The sequence below is a fragment of the Plectrocnemia conspersa genome, unplaced genomic scaffold, assembly GCF_051122295.1.
Source record: "Plectrocnemia conspersa isolate PC_06_02 unplaced genomic scaffold, ASM5112229v1 ptg000003l, whole genome shotgun sequence".
In the NCBI taxonomy this organism is placed as follows: Eukaryota; Metazoa; Arthropoda; class Insecta; order Trichoptera; family Polycentropodidae; genus Plectrocnemia; species Plectrocnemia conspersa.
This window is the reverse complement of record NW_028277167.1, coordinates 25,272,488-25,293,519: the sequence shown is the minus strand read 5'-3', so window position 1 is coordinate 25,293,519 and position 21,032 is coordinate 25,272,488. Positions and strand designations below refer to the sequence as shown.

The 21,032-nt window shown below is 26.2% G+C and overlaps 2 protein-coding genes across 4 annotated transcripts in view; both read right to left on the bottom strand.

Moving 5' to 3' along the window:
* Positions 1–5,559, bottom strand: part of LOC148237079 (neuropeptide CCHamide-1 receptor-like) — a 72,159-nt gene extending 66,600 nt beyond the window's left edge. Inside the window, exon 1 of the mRNA XM_088183484.1 lies at positions 5,355–5,559. The gene's annotated coding sequence lies outside the window, so the exon portion shown is untranslated. The remainder of the gene's footprint in view (positions 1–5,354) is intronic.
* A 12,382-nt stretch (positions 5,560–17,941) lies between these two features.
* Positions 17,942–21,032, bottom strand: part of LOC148237078 (neuropeptide CCHamide-1 receptor-like) — a 98,932-nt gene continuing 95,841 nt past the window's right edge. For all 3 annotated transcript variants that reach the window (XM_088183480.1, XM_088183479.1, XM_088183481.1), the window contains one exon: positions 17,942–18,359. In XM_088183480.1, coding sequence (XP_088039606.1) covers positions 18,272–18,359 — 88 coding nt within the window. In that variant the 3' untranslated portion in view covers positions 17,942–18,271. The remainder of the gene's footprint in view (positions 18,360–21,032) is intronic.

Sequence of the window (21,032 nt, the reverse complement as noted above, 5' to 3'; positions counted from 1 at the left end):
GTGATGTGTCAATTTAAGGTATACATACTAATGTTAATTAAACATATTACAATGGTATGATTAGCATGGTTTAAACAAAAAGTTACATTTTACCCACTATATATATTAGTATCGTTTACAGTTAATTTTCAGAAGCAATGAAAGATGTAATAACATTTACGTATGGTAAACAATTAAAATATGACGTATTACGACAACTTTTAAGAAGATAAAGATATGCCAATACGGTAATTTCTGTTAATTTTGTACTTCAGTTGTCGTTCTAATTTAATTTATGGATTATATTAGAAGTAATAATGTGTTCAATGTTTAACTCGTGATATGGCTCTTATTGTTTTAATGGTTTTTCAGAAGCAATGACATAATTTACACAAACTACATAAGTTTGATGTAACTGAATATACTGAATTTGGCTGTTCAAAAAGGGAAATGATTGCACAGAAGAAAAATTGTTACAAAACCATGACGTAAATAGATATTTTGCCACATCAGAATTAAAAATAACCCATTGTTAGATATTTTGGCTTTCGATTATTCCAGGTATGCAATCACATATTTATAATCATTGTAAAATGTCGCCTATTAGATAACATCCAAGAAACTACACATTTATAAGCTGTCCGATTTTATCGACATTAACTTTCAATCCTCATACATACTAAGAATATATTACACATTTACGTTTAAAATCTATCTGATTTTTTTGCAATTCGAGTAATTAAATTTAGTCAAATCGAACGAATAATATTGTATAAAAAAACTCACTTTTTGGCCTTGGAGCCCGTCGACGGGAATTCAAAATTTGCAGATTTCATTACGAAGATTGTTGTATGATTGTTTATCTAGTTAAATCAATGTATTCATATAATCTTTGCACACATTATGTATATATTTTATTTTTATGGTTATAACATACCTAGTTAATTTGCAATCCGATTATTTATATTCAGTCAAATCGAACAACGCACATAACGGCTTAAAGAAAATTATCGTCGCGTAGCAATATTTTACTAATAAATAATAATTATTTAAAACTGTTGTCACGTTAGGCCGGTTTCACACGTGCCGGATGGATTCGCCCGGTGCCGTGTAGTGTTGTATGGGCTAGTACTGACGACCATTTCAGACGTGCCGGACGAATCCATGCGGTGCCGGCCCAACGCTGCCCATACAACACCACCCCCACTACACGACGCCGGCCCAGTGTCGGCCAAATCCAACCGGTACGTGTGAAACCGGCCTTACTGTCGGCCATCTTGTTTTATATTTGAATGCTTGTTTTTCATTGGTCGACAACAAAAGAATATATTAACGGAGGCTTGAAAATCATCGTGCCACAGCTTACATTTATCTAATACAAATCAGTCGAGAATCTAATATTTCACATTGTGTAAGCAATTCTTATACATATACGTTTTATAACAAGCTCCTGCGAACATAACAACGTAATCCTAATTGAGTATGAGATACGATTCAAAATCTATTACTTGAAAATGCGATAAAGCAAAGTGGTATCTTGAATTTAAAACTGAAAAGTCATCCGTTGTTACTGATAAACTGTTTAAATATAATTAAATAATTTAATACGCATTTATTGATAGATGAACTTCATAAAGTTATTTTTAAACGTCAAGTGTCGAGTGCCAAAAACGGGAGCAGTCAGGTTTTTTTTATTATTTATTTATTGTAAATCTTTTATTATTTGTTTGATAAAAATCGGTTTGATAAAAGAAAGTTAGTTATTTAACAGTTATTTTTTAAATATTTTTTTTAATAATTTTCTTAACCAAAGCTAAAAATTATTATTACATAACACATAAATATTTGCTATTTATTATATAGAATCTTACAAATGTTTATTTTTTATGGTCGCTTATTAATAAATTCAATGTGTATTTTTAGGCATTTGCGGGGGACGAGAAAGTTTCAACTTTTGAGAAAAGAGAAGCTGTCTCTGAAATATATCGCTGTTTAAGGCAAGTTGAATTTAAAGAACAAATAATTATTATTAGTCATTAATTAAAATTATTAAAAAATCAATGAAAATAATTGTATAATATTCGCCTTTTTTTATTTTTTTTTATTTACCACTCATTGAAATATTAGATTATTAGAAATTTTGTGCGCATTAAGAGACTAAAAAATGACTTGCACTTTGGTAAAGAGAAACTCACTTTTATTGATAAAAAATGTTTTCCAAAGTCATGATAAATTCAATATATATTATATATACATAGCAAATATGATTTGTATCATCTTTACTTCAAAATTATGTTTTTAGGATCGACTGATTTGATCTTAAAATCTCTATAATATATTAAGTACATATATGTTTTTTGTTTAGACACATCTTATTTTGCATGTGGCAAAGTATATTTAAAACTAAGTAAAATATATTTTTATGTATGTCTTATATTATGTACTCGTGGTTCTCCAAGGAGCTTAAAAAGCAAAATGTACTTTATCTCGTGCAACATAAATCTAAGCTTTATTTAATATTTATTTTTACTTAGCTCAAAACTCGGTTAAGTATATTTTTAAAATATACTTTAAAACCATCTTTAAAAACTAATATGTATGTATTATATTATTACACTTATTAGCCTAAAGCTTAAGCTACTAAACTTAAACAGTATAATATGTAATATTAACAAACGATGTACCGTACATATTCCAAACATTGTGTAATTATTTAATTTAGTATATGCAATATAATACTCGTTCTAATTTAGCTTCCATCGGATGTTTTTATCAACCCACATGCAATTAATTAAGTTAAAATTCAGTTAATTACCGAGCCCTGAACTTTAATAAATTTTGGTGAAATGAAATAATACATCAAGCTATATTTAGAGCTATTTCACAAATTGTTGCAACGTCATATTGTCGACCAATTTACATGTAGAAAATTAAATACGCTCAAAGCACATAGTTATAATTGCAGTATTGTCAAACGTTTGGTATGCAGAGCTAACAATGCTGGCGAAAGTAATTAATTTAAAATTTCACCACACAGATTCAGTTTCCTGGTATTCTGTTATATTTCTAAAACTCAGAGATTTTTAATTAAAATAACAATAAACAATATTTTGGATAATTTTCAATTTAGATATATTGAAATATAAATTAATATTTAGCAAATAATCTGAATATGGATCAACTTGTATAGGATTAAGGTCTGCATTTAAAAATTGTTCTATTAAGCGACAGATTGCAGCATTTTAAGAGGATGATTTTATAATTACAGTTAATAAAGTATCATTATTAGTAATAGCAGTACCATAATTTCATATGATAAAATGTTTTGTCTTATTCTGTATTGAGATGAGATATAAATTAAAAACGTCAATGATAAATTTCATTTATGGCAACTGTTATTTTGATGAAACAACACATATTTTATTAGCATTCTATTTAAATTTTTTTATGCTGTAAGAATATGTGCTAATCCTTTGACAAAATTGTATAGATTGTATAAATTCATTATGAATATCTGTAAGGGAATTTAAAAAAAAATGCAGAAATATATTATTAATTAATAGCTTTTAGAACCACTTTTCAATAAGTTTTTATTTTATTTCAAATAATTATAACCAAGTATATTAGCTTCATACACATTTTGAATAGAGTATAGAATTCTAAAAAAAAAATTAAAAAATGGTGATCATGGCAGGAACAATGTTGTCGAAATATATTATTCATTGAAAGTTGCGCATAATAGAATTTAGACCCACCTTTCAATAGAGTATAAAATTAAAGAGGCACAAATTCACCGAAATTTGTTAGTAGATCGTTTTATTTTTTTAATAACTGTCAAGATTATATGTTCTCTCTCATGCTCGTTTTTTATTGTATTTATATAACACATACCCTTATAAAGTAAATATACCTTTAGAAGGCAATATAAAAGGAATTGAAAATAAGCTTTTCTCAAGAGAGCTATTATTATTATTGAAAATATTTTTTAAATGTTTTTAAAAAAAACATTTTTTACTAATGAATTTATTATCATTATTCTGTATATATAAAGCTGCAATCTTGTACATAAAAATATTTAAGAAAATCAGAAAATAACTAAACATAAATTATTTATACAAAAAAAAAATATAATATGCTCACGCTTTCGTAAACATAAAGGCTATGCAATATATGTAAAATTAATATTTATAAAATAAAACAACACTCTTAAGACTTTTCCTATCGAAAGTAGAGCTTTCATATAATCTTTCACATTAAGGAAATTTCATACATACAAGCGAATTTATTTCTCACGAACACGCAATTTTTCGTTCTATTATATGTGTTTCGTATATTTAGCTTGTGTTATTAATATACATAATAATTCTATAAACCAAAAAAAAGTTTTTATTAAGATCGAAAATAAATATTCATCGTTGTATTATGCAATAAAGATTCAGATTATTTTAAAAGTATCTCGTGAATATTTAACGTTTGCAATCGCCGATCTCATTCCTTACTTTCATTTGAGAAATATGAAAATTAAACTTTACAAAGTTTTCTCGTAAAATTTAATTTTTCATTTGTATTCGCCTTTTTGTCTGTGTAGCGGTTCAAGCAGAAACAGTTTTACAGGAAGTGTGAAATGAAATTAAAAATCCAATTGAAATAATAAAATGTTGTGAAAAGTAATTGAATTTTATTTTTCTTTTGCATATATTTATCGATTTATCTGTACACGTTCTTGATATAAAATTTATTATGTAAAATAAATAGATATATGGAGAGCGAGCGAGTATTTCGTAATTTAATAATAAAGTCATGTTTAATATATGTAGTATATATATATAGTATTATTATTATATAAAGCTTACAATAAAATGTGTTTTTTTAAATTAAAATATTAACTAATGTTATTATATATTTTTTATTTGCTCTCATGGGGTTAATATAACGTTAATATATTTATTAAATAAATAAGCTTAATTAAGTTTTCTGAAATATAGCTAAAACCGTATTGTATTTTTAATTGCAATTTTATTATGTTAATACAAAAACATTTTTTTTCTTTTTCACAAATTAAGAATAATGATAAATACGTAACTTTATATTATACAACTAAATAACGTTCATTAGAATATACATATATTTTATACTACACACACAAAAATGTTAAAAATATATGCAATTTGTATGCTTACGCACTTAAATATATTAATAAAATATTATATATTGTATTAAAAACAATGATCTTTATCATAAGCTTACATATTAAATTATGCATTATTTTTTTTTAAATTATTCATGTAATTTTTTGCCCCGTAAAAAATTAAAACATATTTCCTAAATATTCTGTATTATGTTTTTATATATTAATCAAAGGCCAAGCTACTTACCGATCTTTTTATATGCACTCATATGTGTGTGTCAACAGTCATTATTATTTTTAATTATTTAAATATAGGATTAAATTAAAGTAAATTAGTGATAATCACAAGTCCAATATAACGGTAAAGGTAAGGTAAAAGTTTAAAAATATGATCAAGTTTATAAAGAGTAACCGACGATACGAACTTATTGAACGAGGGCGAAACGTGCACTGAGAGTAAAAGCTGTGGGGAAATTCCCACTCCCCCCAACAGATAAGAGCTTGTCAAAACTTTCATAATGAAAATATTATATATATAGAAAGCTTAAGTAAGATTTCCACTTGTACTATTTATGATTCACTTTAATATAAATCATATTGTATTTTTTATCACTTTTTAATAAATTTTACAATTCCATTACAAATAAATATTAAATCTCGAATAAAATAATAAATCAAAATTTAATTTATAATACAGATAATGAAATCATTGAATATTATGATTATTTTGGCCTACTTATATATATATTATATATGTAGGTCACGACGTGAAATCAGGTTAGGATCGATAAATCAAAGTTTTGTTTCACCTAGAAGCTATTATAATATTATAATTTAGTTGACTTTGCTATGAATATTTGTCGTTAGTTATGTCTTATTATGCAATTATAATATGTATATGTCATTAATATTATGAAGATATACATATGCGTTTCAGTGAAATCATATCCGAATATATTTTCATCTGTATGTTTTTATTACAAAAAATTATACAATATAAACCATTTTATAGTGACTTTATTTGCAGATTTCCGTTCTTGACTGGATGTAAAAAGTTCTGTGCTCACTGCAGCGGCTCAGAAAGCGCAGCTGTTGTTGGAGGCAAGGGCGGAGCCCAGGCGGTAGGCCAAATAGAGCTGCATTTATATTTAACCACTGAAAATACTCATAACCGCAGGTATTGTTTCAATTTAATAATAATGTTTTACTCAATTAACCTATTAACAAATAACACGACTCCAAACAATTTAATTTCTAAATATCTGAAACACGATAGATGAGTGGAATAAGCCTCTGATTATCGATTTGAAAAATTTGGGTTTGAATCTTATATGAATTATGTGTTTTTAATCTCTATTGTTTCTGCGAGTTTCGAATTAGTGATTATTATATAATTTTCATACATCATTACAGAATATGTTTACCACGATTTTCCTAATCTCACGGATGAATATCATGATGATTAATTAAATCAAGCTAGTACTGCATTATTTTCAAATAATAATATATATAATGTATGTATTCATCAAAATCAAAATTCATACTTGTACAGTTCTTACTTATATATATTTTTACATGTTTTCTGTAGCAGCAAAATGGAAAGTGTCAGTCATAATACATCTATAGATCATATCTCAATTCGTCTACCATGGTTCATGGTAGATGTTCATTTTTCAAACAACGATTAATTAGTTATTTGACTAGCAGACCTTTTCTCAAATGTCCTATCGATGGCTACCTGTTACCACTATGTAATTTTCAACTAAAATTATTTTTTGCCATCGTCCTGTTATTGGGTGTGAAAAATAGAATAACAAAGGTAACTTTAAATTTAAAATAAATTAAAGAGCTCTTAATAGCTAAATTAATATAATATTGTGACTAATACACTAATGATATAAATATATTAATGCTACTTAAACATAGTTTAAGCACCATCATAGTGCCTACCTGTCAAGTATCAATTTGTCAATATCGCTATAATCAGAACTTTTTTATATATTATAGAATACGAATATAAATACTCTTGTCATATATACATAAATATATTTTTATTGACTAATCGTCACTTTTCACTAAAATATTTATAAAATATTTAAATATAAAACTATATTTCACTTAAAAATTATGTATCTTTCATTATATCTATTATATGTATATATTAAAAAAAATATTATTGTGAATATTTTAATTAAAATTTCTTCTGCTTATATAAATATTTATGTTAATTATAAAAGCTCTTTTAAAGCTTTTATTATTTTCTTATATAGTACATATATATTTATAAGACGATTAAATTTTCTTAAATGTATATCAGACTGTTTACCAATAAATATTATTAAATGGTAATTTTTCCAATTTATGTGCTAAATTTTAATATGTTCAGCATTTTGCTTTTTAGGTAAATCTTATTTATTAATTTATAATTAAAACCATGTCATTTATTAAACCTAGTTATAAAATACATTTTCCTATGAGAAGTTTTCCTCTTTAAACACAACTAGTCCCCTGGGGCAAATCATATTGCAAAGAGAACAGTTTAAACATGATAGTACTCTTATTATAAACTGGTATTAAATTTGTTATTAAAATACTTAAATAAAAACATGACACTTCATGTTGGATATTACAGTTTAATAAACATTTTTTTATATATATGATTAACAAAAGTCGTAGATGATAAATATATATATATATTATATTTAAAATAATTTAATTATAAATTTAATAAAAAAAATCAATAGAATTAAAATTATTGAAAATATTATAATGTAAATTCCAAGTTTATAATAATTCATAATTAGGTTAGATAATCATATATGGGGGCTACATTTTTTTAACTATACTAGTTTTGTAGCATTAATTGTGTTTTGTGTAAAAAATTTTGTGTTATTTTTAAAACAAATTTTATCAAAATGTATGAAAAAAGCTTATGATAATTTATCAAACAATTAATACATAATATATTACTATATTTATCATATTTTATAATGGTTCTTTGAGAATGCTTGGTCTAACTTCACCTTAAAAATCATTCCTTTTAGAAATATTTGTGGCAAGGCGTCAGTCCGATAATTACAAAGAACGATATACACAATATTTATTTGATGCGAGTTTCAAAGCTTATGAAGCGAACGATTAGATAGGTTTTTGTAATAATCAATAGCTTTTGAATGTCTGTTTTATTAAGCTTTTTAATGATTTCTAAATGTCATTGTTAAAATTTGCATATTCAATTATCAACAATTTTTAATATTTGCATCTTAATTTATACACATATATGTAAGTGTTTTCATTTGAAATATATACTATAATAACGCAGATTGGATTATTAAGTAGGCAATAAAATCTGCATACACTTACCTAAGCTTTGCCATTGCATATAGGATGCAGAAATTTCTGTCTGACCATGGCGTTGTATGCACTCTATTTTATTAGCATAACATATTGTTGGTTTAATTTACATGTCCTAGAAATATCTAAGAGCAAAACTTATTATTTCAATTATGTATTACATAAGCAGTGGTATCTCATTCAAGAGAATCTAGATTGAATATAGCTATAAGCTCAATTTAGAGTAGTTTTAAAAGAATCCTTGAAGAGCTTTTGAAATGAGTGTGTGTCAAAGAGTGTGAGCTTATAATATCTATTTCACACAGAAGCTTCAACGAAATATTGTCAAGCTTCGGCTCATTTATGAAGCATATATATGTCTTCCGGGTGACCCTCTTTAATCAAAACCATCGTTTTCACAAAGCTCACAAATAATTTGAACTAAATTTTGAGCAAAACAAATAAAACAAACAAGACAAAAAATTTTTCATATAAATTTGATTTTTTTTCTTATTTATGTATATATTCAGAATTTAAAGATAACTGATTCAGATTCTTGGCTCCTTTTAGATTCCTATGACGAATTAATTCTATGATAATTTTAGGTTTTTTATATATGTACGTATTAATCCAAAATAAAAAATATATATTTGATGAATTATTGTACATATTTTTTTTTTATTTGTAATACTTAATATAAAAGTCTCAGCATCGGTTTTATACCCGATGAAATTAGTTCTCTTTTGTGTCAAATCAGATTTCTTAAATACAATCTTTAAAATAAATTTATTTCTATAGCCTTAACGGTAGATTGTATAAGTTTATTTATTGCTTCAATGGCAAATTTCATAGAATATTAATATTATTTTTCGTCTACTTGTTTCATAAAGAAATATATTATTTTGCTTCGAGTACTTATTAGTAATTATTCTCAACACATTGATTATATTAAACACACATATATTATCAATTTGATTTTGAACAGAATTTGAAGTTTACGAATGGTTTCTAGGAAATGACTTTTCCGCACATCCATTAGTAAATTTATTTATTAAGCACTGTATCAAATTTTAACATACACTTGAATAATTATTCCATGAATTTTGGTTTGAACATCATTAAATATTAATTCTGAACTTGATGTAATCTCTGGGAATACAAGCAATCCTAATTATTTATTATCAGTATCGCTATTGATATTAATAATTATTACATCTACTATATTTTATTAATTTGTAGTGTTAATTCATCCAAAGGGTTTTTATATTTGATATAAAATGTTACTTTTTGAGTATTGTTATTTATTTTATTTTTATTTTGAATATTCTACACAAAAAATATAATACGAAATGCATTATTTATTTTTTATAAAATTTTGCGGTCTAATTGCAACTTACATTTTAATGATTAGGATACATACCACATATATTCTTAAAAACCCATTTTTAAAATGTGAATCTTTCACTTCTGCCTATATATAAAGGAGCTAGCAGGACAACAATACATGTTGTAGAAAATTGTGCAACTATAAATTCTTGTACAAACCTCAACTTCACGTCATAAATTTCTAAACCTCCTGCCCGGATACACAAAATCTCCGGAGACCCCACGATAACAATTGCAATAAATTTCAGGACAAAATGCACAACGTACCACCAGGACAAAGCCCTAAATCATATGCACACCTGCGGTTTACAACCCGACACATTAGACCAATAAATTGAATTACCAAGATCACTATAACTCTAAGATACAACATAGCTGTATAATTAGACTTGACTCGAGACTTTGCCGAAATTGAAATTAACCCTGGTAAAATTAATGCGATTTGTGGTAATCTAGCCGATCCTGTTTAGCGTGTAATTCACTTATGCAACTAATTAGTTCAACGCCAGAATTTAACCCATTTATCTAACTATGATTGAGGCACTAATTTTGCAGATTTAATTTATTTATTTATTTTATACAAATACAATTCAATGCCTTGCATATAAAAAACATACACAACTTTGAAAGCAAATGATAATTGTAGCAGTGTTCTTAATTTTCAATAGAGCCTTCAAAATATTATATCAATATTTATTTTATTTTGGTCACTCAGAACATTCAATAGATACACCTGACTTTTGAATCGCTTTAAAAACTATTTACAATGCTTCATAGCGAGGACAATTAATTGTACAGCTATATTTCAAGTAAAACATGATTAAACTGTTGTTTGCACAGAACCATAATTTATAATTGGTTAATAAGACGATGGAGAAATAAGGTTAGAGGGATTTTCTTCTCCTATCATCGTCTTATAAATATAATAACTTATTGTTAAAGAATGCCTGAATAATGATAGATACAGTTTTACAAAATTAATTCGCCTAAGAAAATATTTAATGATATTTCTAGGATTATCCAAAATTATAAAAAATATGAAAAAAAAAACACTTTAATGCTATTAGACCTAAATAATAATTATCATGTTAAGATATATTTTTTGTTGAATAAAAACTAATTTATCTAATATTTTTTTTAATATATATGTTTATAATTATAGCATTGCATACTTTTTCAATCGCCTTTTTAAAATCAATATATAGATCAAAATTTACCTGATTACCTATATCGTTGAATCGATAACGTCTATCTTTCATCAGCTCAGATCAGAATTTAACCCTTACAATATATAGTTAGAGGGTATGCCTAAAACGTTTTGTGTGTCGGAATTTTTATATTCGTACATACGATACCCTACTTTCCTTCTGTAGGTAATAATGCACGAGCCGAGTTTATTGGATGGTTCCAAAGCTCAATTTTTAGCAATATCGAATCGTATCAGTCCTTATATATGCAATATATAATAAATAAATATAATATAAAACCTAGAAACCGATACTTAAATGCGTTTATTCTTTTCGAATCATAGATAAAAGGTTAAACTCAAAACGATTGGTTTGTAACACAGATATATATTTTGGTTCATAAGTCAATTATAAATATTCATATTTATCCAAGTTATGCTCCATTATTTATGACCCTATATTAATTTTGTGCTTTTTGTGTTTTTTATGAGCGCCCAATAGATGGCAGCATAATTTAATAAATGATACATATGTATATATATAATTTTCAAGTATTTAAATTTACGTTTAATCTTACTTATTAATTAGTATAAAAATATATATTAATAAAAACATTGTCAAAAACACACAAAAATGGGAATTAATGACACGTACAATTATTATTTATTTATTATTATAATAAATATTTGTGTTTTATGTTAAAATGTATATACAAGTTTCGCTTAAAATTTAAAAACCCTCTTATAAAAATAATTTTACCAATTACACTTTACATTAAATTTTGATTTTTTGCTACATAAGCAATGTCTCACTCAAATATTATATAAATGTCTTTCTCTTACTATAAAATCGGTTGAAAAGACCCATGCTTTAAGGGTCTGAATTGTCAAGCTTAATTTCTTAAAATATTTATCAATTTAATCAACAAAGAAGTTGCTTATTAAAATAATAAATTAAGGTCTTATCTTATGCTTGCACTACACTCTGGAAGTTGTCCGAACCGAAGTTCAACTGAAGTCGGCCAAGATCGCCGACTTCCGAGTAGCGGCCACACTGCCACAAATTTCATATGCCGTCCGGACGGCGGGCGTGAATGACGTACGCACGGCGGCTGCTGTCATGTACAGCTGGCATATGTGCACGCGATCGAAAAATTTGCCAAATAATCGCAATTTTGAAATTGTCATATTATTAAAATTACGCTACTAATAATTATAAAAGTTTGTGTGGGCACTCACCAGTACAATATCAGTGAAAAATTTTCGGTCGTAAATATTCAATTTACGCAAAATCTTTGTCGGTTTTTGAAAAATGCCATAAGGCATAAAAATGATACTTTTGAATACGAACACCACAACTGTGACTTTCCAAGAATTCGTTATGGTGTGATATTCGAAACGATTTTTTTAACAAAACCAAGTACCACTATTTATTTTTTAATTATTTAATTTTATATGAAAAAAAATATAATAACGATATCTGTTCAAAGAATATACTATCAAAAATATAATTAATCTCTTTTGGTGCCCTAAAATATTCAAAGATGTCAGTAAGAGTCTGTTGAAATAAGCATGTGATAGTATAACTTGACCACGTGACTACGATGCAGCGCTCGACGTGCGTGATACGCGCATACTGAAATTGAACCAAGCTACTCGTTCTCAGTGTGCGAAAAACCATATCATTATCTCTCTCACTCTCGTCACTTAACACGCTAGAGAGCGAAAGGGGAAGTATCTCACCGCTCGCGCTCAAAGAGCAGCTCCGACTTCGGTTTCTTTGACTTCGGTCCGTTTGCCGACAATGTTCGGAAGCGCTCGAAGCTGGCCAAGTTGACTGAATTACCTCTACTTTACCTCCCGTTCTCGGTAACCTCGGACAACTTCCGAGAGATTTTAGACCGAACTCGAACGAAGTAACCCACTATATTCTCCGCCCTTGGCCAACCTTGGCCAACTTCCAGAGAGTGTAGTTCAGGTATTATAGCGTCTATGTGGAACAAATCTTATACTTCATATTTTATATTTGCTTATTTATCTTAAAAAACAATATTATATGAAGATACAACAATGTAAATAAAAAGTATGTTATTTCTACGTTAATATAAAATTGACTACTTATTATACAATTTTATTTGAAGTCATATTTACAAAAGTAATAGTACTGCAGCTATTATCTAATATTTTAAATACAGTTTTTTTAATATACAATGCTAGCAATATTAAAAAAATATTTCTTATACTGATATTAATTCAATATTTTACTCATATTTATATGTACATATATAAACAAGTATTGATTATTTTCTAGGAACTAACCCAAATAACAAAATTACTGCATTAAATATTTACCCCTAATTCACAAAAGCAACATATTTTACTATAGCCGAACTGTAACTAACATAAAGCAAATTAAAAATGTCGTTAATGACGGTTTGACTTTAAATTTTCAGCAATTACTCAAACTATTTTTTTATATTACACTAGTGTATTACTTATTATACTTTCACGCATCTTCTTAATAAATAATTACTCTATTAATGGATAAATAATATATTTACTCATTTCCTTCTAAGAAGCGACCCTAGATATATAGAAAGATTAGTATGTACTATATACAACATATAAACTAATAAAAGTGACGTCTTTCCCTTTACATATTAGATCTAAGAAATAGCGGTGTGATCCCATAAACTTTGCTGAAATGGCTTTTTCTAGGATCGCATTACTTTATCTTTCCATTAAATTCGCACAACACGTCGTTTACTAGTGTACGGCAAAACGTCGTTAAAGCGAAAAATCGTTATGCCGGTAGATCTCATTGAGTCTTTTTGTTTTCATCATATTGTATCGGTCATAAAAATAAGTCTAATATAAAAATCTCTCACTAGAAACAGTTTAAGCGAAGTGATTTATCAGAGCATTAAAATGTAATATTTATAATTTTTAAAGTTTAAAGTTAAGTAACTTATCTTAGAATATCAGTCCTTGTCGTTCTGATTTTGTGATCGTTAATTATAATGTTTGATTGATCAACAAATAGTTTGATACATACAAATGAAACATATTTACTAAATAAAAACCAGCTGTTTTTGTCATATCTGAAGATGTTAACATTATATTTATAATAATAAATCTATTGTTAATCTTCCAAGCACTTTAACACTTTTTTTACCCAATGAATTATTCAATTTAGTAATTAGAATAAATTCTATAATATATTTAATTAAATAAATAAAAATATGTTGGGTATATAAAAATAAAACAATTCACCTGAAATACATACTGTTTTCTTATCTTAAACAAATTTGAGCAACAAGATTTATTCATTCCCATTTAGGTTATTTGCTGGATAAGAAAAGCTATAATATATAATTTTATAAAAAATAGCATCGTTTCCGTAGTAATTTTTGCACGTCATTTTTTACATTTATTTTTTTATATTTTGCTCCTAATAACTATTTTTTATTTTTTAGCAATTATTGTGGTAAATAATAATAAATTAAAAATATTGCGATGCAAACTTGTAAATTCACCAATATTTTTTATTACAAAAACTTTTTCTTCCTTCAGACATAATAAAATATAAAAAAATGCTCATTACTTATTTTTATCAATATTTAATGTTTATATACATTTAACCAAACAGCAAAATGCCATTAAAGGCAATGTCAATAAATTGTCTAAAAACACGCGATGACTTATTGTGCAATATTTTTCACATGTCCATTAACGATATTACTATCGTAAAATTTCCTCGTTAATACCCCCCTACGTGACAAAGGTGATTTAATTAAACGTTTACATAGGACAGATTAAACGACATATCATTATGGATGTATGTGTCCGTACTGACAACTTTAACGATATTTTGAAATCTAAGCTATGTCCTAGATTAATATTATAAATTAAGTGCTTTAATTTAGAGCTTAATAAAGCTCGTTGAAGTACTATAAAAATTATATACGGCTGAGTAATGAATTTGGAAAATGTTAATGTATTTTGTTTAATTTGTTATAATGTGTGAGATGGTATTAGAGTATTAAATTAACTTTTTATTTACTTTTTGTAAAATAAGTTTAATGTGGGTAAAAATAACATATATTTTTATTTAACCTTTGATTCTTATTATTTTTAAGTTTTATCGCTTGACCTTTAAACATGAAAAGTTCTGATATTATTTTATAATGCTTAACAAACTTAACATAAATTTATTAATAATACGAGTAAATGTTTTTAAAATAAATATTTTAATAAGATAACAAGTACAAAAAAATTGTGTCTCACTTAATAGTTGTAGATTGTGTTAATACCGTTGTAATGCATTTGGCTAACGCCTATCATAATGCAATAGATGCATTTTTGATTTTTTATTATTGCAGTTTTAAATTTATAATAGTTTCATTTATTTGTATTTATTTTTTCTTAATTTTACAATAAAATATTTAAAAATGATCTTTTATTATATAAATTGAAAGTTATAAATTGTTATCTTATGTAATTTTTAACTTAAAAATATATTTAATAATATATTAATACGATACAATTTTTATGTTAAACAATATTTAATTCAAAAAATCACTTCTTAGTAAATTATTGTTTTTTAAATAATATGTAGATTCGTACTGAAAATTTTTATTGTTTATGTTTTAATTCTAAAGCATATACAATATTTTTTTAAGCTTCTATTATATTTTTAACCCTTGCATAAATAAATAAGACTATACTGTGTGTTTTACATCATTACATTTCATAGTATATAAAAAAACCTTAGAAAAAATTATAATCGTTTATTTAGTATATTATTAGTGTTATATATTAGTATTCGACAGATAATTAATAACTTTTATATGTTAAATAATATTTATTCAGCATCTTTAAATATTCTTGTCTAAATAAAAAAATATGCTACTACTTATGTATTTAGTTCCTTAAAAACCACTATATGTAATATTTATCTAATAATTTATTTATGTATTTACAAACACAGAAAGTTCATTTTAGGCAGTTATTTAGTTATAAATGAATATTATTGTTTAATTTTTTTTTATTATACGTGAAGTTACGTAGTCTTATCTTGCTATAAAGATCTGGTTGCACGTAATCGTAGTTGGATCAGGGATGTCGTGTAAAGAGAAGCGGCTGCTTTCTCGGTCTTCTCGGCGTAGCTCCATTTGGTGTGAGTTCAGATGAACTCTCTTATGTTCCGACTCGGGAAGATCTAATGGATGCTTATCAAATATAAAATTATGAATAGTAGCGCTGTCGGAATGAGTTCAGAAAAAAGTGAATGATAAGTGAAAGTAAAACGTTTATATACTATTGCTATGAGTAAATGTGGTTTTAATATTTTGCCCAAGCTTACAATAATTTTAGGGTGATATTAGTATCGTTTATTTTTGTCGAGATTCTTACTAGAATATTTGCGAAAAAGTCAGATTTTAAACAAGCGGTAGATTTTGGCAACCATGCACTTGTCATTTGTTAATACAATTCGATAGCATTTGTATTTTTAAATGGACTTTTGGGATGTTTTAAGCAAGGATAACGTGGCGATCACACACAGATGCTTATGTTTGAAAGGATCTTATTCTCAAAACAAGAAAACAATACAATATCGTGAATGATGAACCACACACAAAAGCCTTCGTTACGACCAGAAGAAATCTTATAAATAGCACGAGTTTTGTTCTTACTGTAAATATTCTCCGTCATTGAGAGAATATTTTTTGATGCAATATAATAAATCACCAGATCGACAAGATTTCCGTTGCAACACAGTATAACCGTGGACAATGCTTATCAAGCGAATGTCGCTTTTTAAAGGCGTATACCTATTTCGCCGTTCTAAGAAAAGACTGCAGTGATTGGCTAGATGATCGCTGCATAATTGTGATGGTTAGCAAGCTTTGCAGCCCAGATATTTAAGCCTGGACTCCAATGAAGAGAAGGCAGTCACCAACAGCCACTCGAAGAGGACAACATACTGTCATGAGTGCTCACGTTCCGAGAGAAACTCCTCCATACGAGCACCACCGCTGCCACGCCACATATTAGACCACTGAGGACATCTCACTGACATCATCACTGCGCCAGCTTCTCCACCAGCGCTCTATGAAAACAATCTATTAAAACTCATAAAAAATGTAATGTATTTTATTTGAAATTAGATTCGAATACGTTCCATTATAAAATGCTGAAATAAAATACAATTATAAAATATTTAGAAAAAAAAAGTATTTGTTAAAGTACAATTAAGGCTCTATTATTTTGTATATATGTATAAATAAATATATACAATTGAGATTCAAACATATTTATATATACTTATGTATATATACATATTTTTATTTGAGAACCAAACAAACGTTTTAAATATATTCGTACAGGTTTTTAGCATCCCCTAGAGACAAAAATGACATGCATACCATCTTTCGACCCACTCAAATTATTATTTTTATTTTTTCTCTAAAACCGCCCTGAAGGATCGTCTGGAAATTGGATTATTTTTACACACAACGTAATTACTCTGGAGCCAAATCGATCGATCATAAAATTTGCCTTTCCTGCAATAATCAAAATTCAATTGTGTTCTTATAAATCATCTTTAACAGTGAGTGCGGTATGTATATCATCATATATAGTGCTGTTTTTTCTTAATATATTTCGCATAGGTGTCGTAAAAAATATATATCACTATTTTTATGTCTAAGTACGACAAAAAAATTAATAAATTGTATTTGAAGGAATATTTTTTTTTAGTAATTTATTTCGCATAACACAAAAAAATATTATTGAATATGAAATAATATATTTTAAATAATTAAAACATTTTTTTTTATATATTATATATTTATTATCATATGCAATTTAATTTACATTTTATTAAATTTATTAATTTATTACTCATTATTACATTACAAACATTATTAATTATTTACAATAAAACCATATTGACTATTAAGCGCTTGTACCCCAATTCTTATTGATTTGTACATACCATTAATTATGTTTTATTTATATTATATATATTTAATAATTTACATTTATTATTAAAATAAATTTCTAATATTAAAATAATATTCTAATATTTTTGAAGCTCGTCGAAAATGTTCAAATGGTAAATGCTAATATTACATTATTAAAATTTTGAAACAAACTTTTATTAAATATAATATTTCATAAAAATAATAATCACAGAAATATTTCATGTTACTATAATACATATTATTAAAAAAATTAATACAATTTTTTATATATTACATCTCACTGCAAACAATGTCGTTGTTGTTATACAACGGAGTATTTCCATTTCCCAAAATAGTCACTGAAGTTTCTGGCGCTCCTCTGAAAAAATAAATCTTGTTTAATGATTGTATATAAGTTAAATTAAACTATTATTTAAGTGGCTTAATAACACTTATAACAAATCGAATAAAAAAAATAATAGATATAGTATTTTACGAATTAATAAAAGGCGTTATATAAACTAAATAATGCTGTACAAGAACAGTTTCACTCCAAAATTAACGTCGACAAATTGAGCACTAAAAATTAATACATATAATAAAACGAGCGAAGGGAATACATATATACATACAAATAAGTATATGACTATACTTTGGAGTATTTAATTAATTTTATAAAATATATTTTTATCTACTTTATAATATATTCAAAAATTAACATCAAAATTAAATGAATCTGTGTCAGATAATATCTTACAATATATCATATTATTATTACAATTACAGGTAATACTAGTAATACAATTTTAGCATTAAATTCGACACCATTGAAATTAATAGAATGAAATATAATCTAATGGATCGTATCTTTTATGTAATTTGTTCTAAATTTATATATAGATTATTTGTAAATAAATTGGGTCATAAAAAAATTGTATTATGTCATAAGCTATGATATTATTTTTATATATAATTAGTGTAATACTACTAAATATAAATTGTACAAGAAATATGAGTTTAAAATTGATCACTTTAATTAAATGTAGTATATACTTTACAATAGCTACACGTATATTAAATTGCTTTTTTTGTACACTTTTTTTCTAAATATATATTCTTAAGTAATAAAAATACATTTTATATTTAGTTTGATATATTTTCTTTTATGATATATTGTTATAAATAAATAAAAATATAAATAAAAATGATTTAATATTATTTTAACCATCTTCACTAATAATTAAAAATTAAGAGATCACTATAACGACCACTTGAAAAACAAAAAGAGAAATCTCTCATACCGCAAAATTATTAACCCTGATTATTCGGCCTTAAAACCCATAAGTAGCAATAAAAAAATCATAAATATAATTCAATCTTAAAACAAAATCCTAGCTTAGTTATTAACCCTCGCAATATTTACGTTTAACCTGAAATAAAACTTATTTACTAATCGACTAGTCAATTCTGTGACGCACGTTAAGTGTGTTACGTCAAATTTGCGTAACGAATTACGCAACGCGAACGTCTGAATAATCGAAATTATAATTCATTATTAAATAAAATTCCCCTTTTGGATGATTTATGCGCTTAGGTCTCTTGGGACCTAATCCGATTTGGTCGTTGTCAACGCTCCACCGCCGCGAAACACATTTCGAGATTATGAAACGGAATATTCGTATAATTAACGTTTACGTGTGCTTCGATTCGATCCAGGATTGTGCGCCCCTGGTTATTCAGACGTACTCACTTTATTTTTTATACGTATGCGTGCGGTATACGCATCATGGCAACATATAGAAATTGTGTTGATGCTAATTGTGTCAATATAATAATAAAATTTCAATGCTATAATTAAGCGTTCATTATAATATTCGATCGTAGCATTCAGACGAGGTTAATTAAAAAATACGACAATTTTTGCTTTCAGTTAGGTTTGCGTTTGACAGCCAAGTATTGACGATTCAATTTGTAAGGCTTAGCGATTATTTTATTTTTAATAAGACGGAATAAATAAATTGCATTCAATTTTACGTTGAAAATAAAAATAAGTGGTGATCTCTCTTTTGTTGTGTGTTGTGTGGTCATATTTTTCATAAAATAATCAATAATTTTGTAGTGTGGGAGATTCATTTTTTCGTTGTTTAAGTGGTCGTAATGGTGATCGTTCAATATGTAATTAATTGGACAGATGGTTATAACCCTTAACAATATAAATATTATATTAATATTTAAATAATTTTTATTTACATCCTAATTTATTTTTAGGTCGAACGGTTTGTCTCTAGCGCGCGTCTTTTTGATGTTCTTAGATCACCAAAGCAAAGATAAAACCGCCGGACGGTTAGAGTAATAGAAAATCAAATATTTTCGATCTTCTGAGAATGTATGTATGTTTACAAACATCTGGTACGAGCATCTTCAGAAAAGATTCTTATCTGAGTGTCTTTTTTTATTGTGAAAATAAGGCGAGCTTAAGTGTGAAAATTTCGTAAACAATTTTAGGCATGAATGCAGCGTTATAAAAAGAGCAGTGGTTGTAAGCCTTCAAAAAATATTCATACAAATTTAATTTAATATAATAAAAAATGCTTTATAAAATTTTTCGATGAACCAAAAAATTTCACCAGAAATAACAATTATCGATTTGACATTTTTCTCTAGAAATTTTAGAAAAATTATTTATGAGAAGAAAACAATTCAATAATAACATATATTTTATACATATGTATATGCAGATATTTAACTAAAGCTGTCGAATAAAATATTTATACTGAACCATAAACATATTGACGTTTCGACTATGTCGACGGTTTCATGTTCACGGTACAACGAATCGAGCTTTTGAAAACGTGTCACATTTTAACGAATGACTTAACTGTTAATTCACAGCATATGTGATGAATCTCTGGCAACCATTAATAATTTAGTATTTTTTTTATACCTAAGTATACATATTTTAATATTATTTTTAAATTAGGAATATACATTATTTTTAAGTTTATAAATATAAAAACGCGTTCTTAAGCTAAAAATAAATAATAATAAAAAG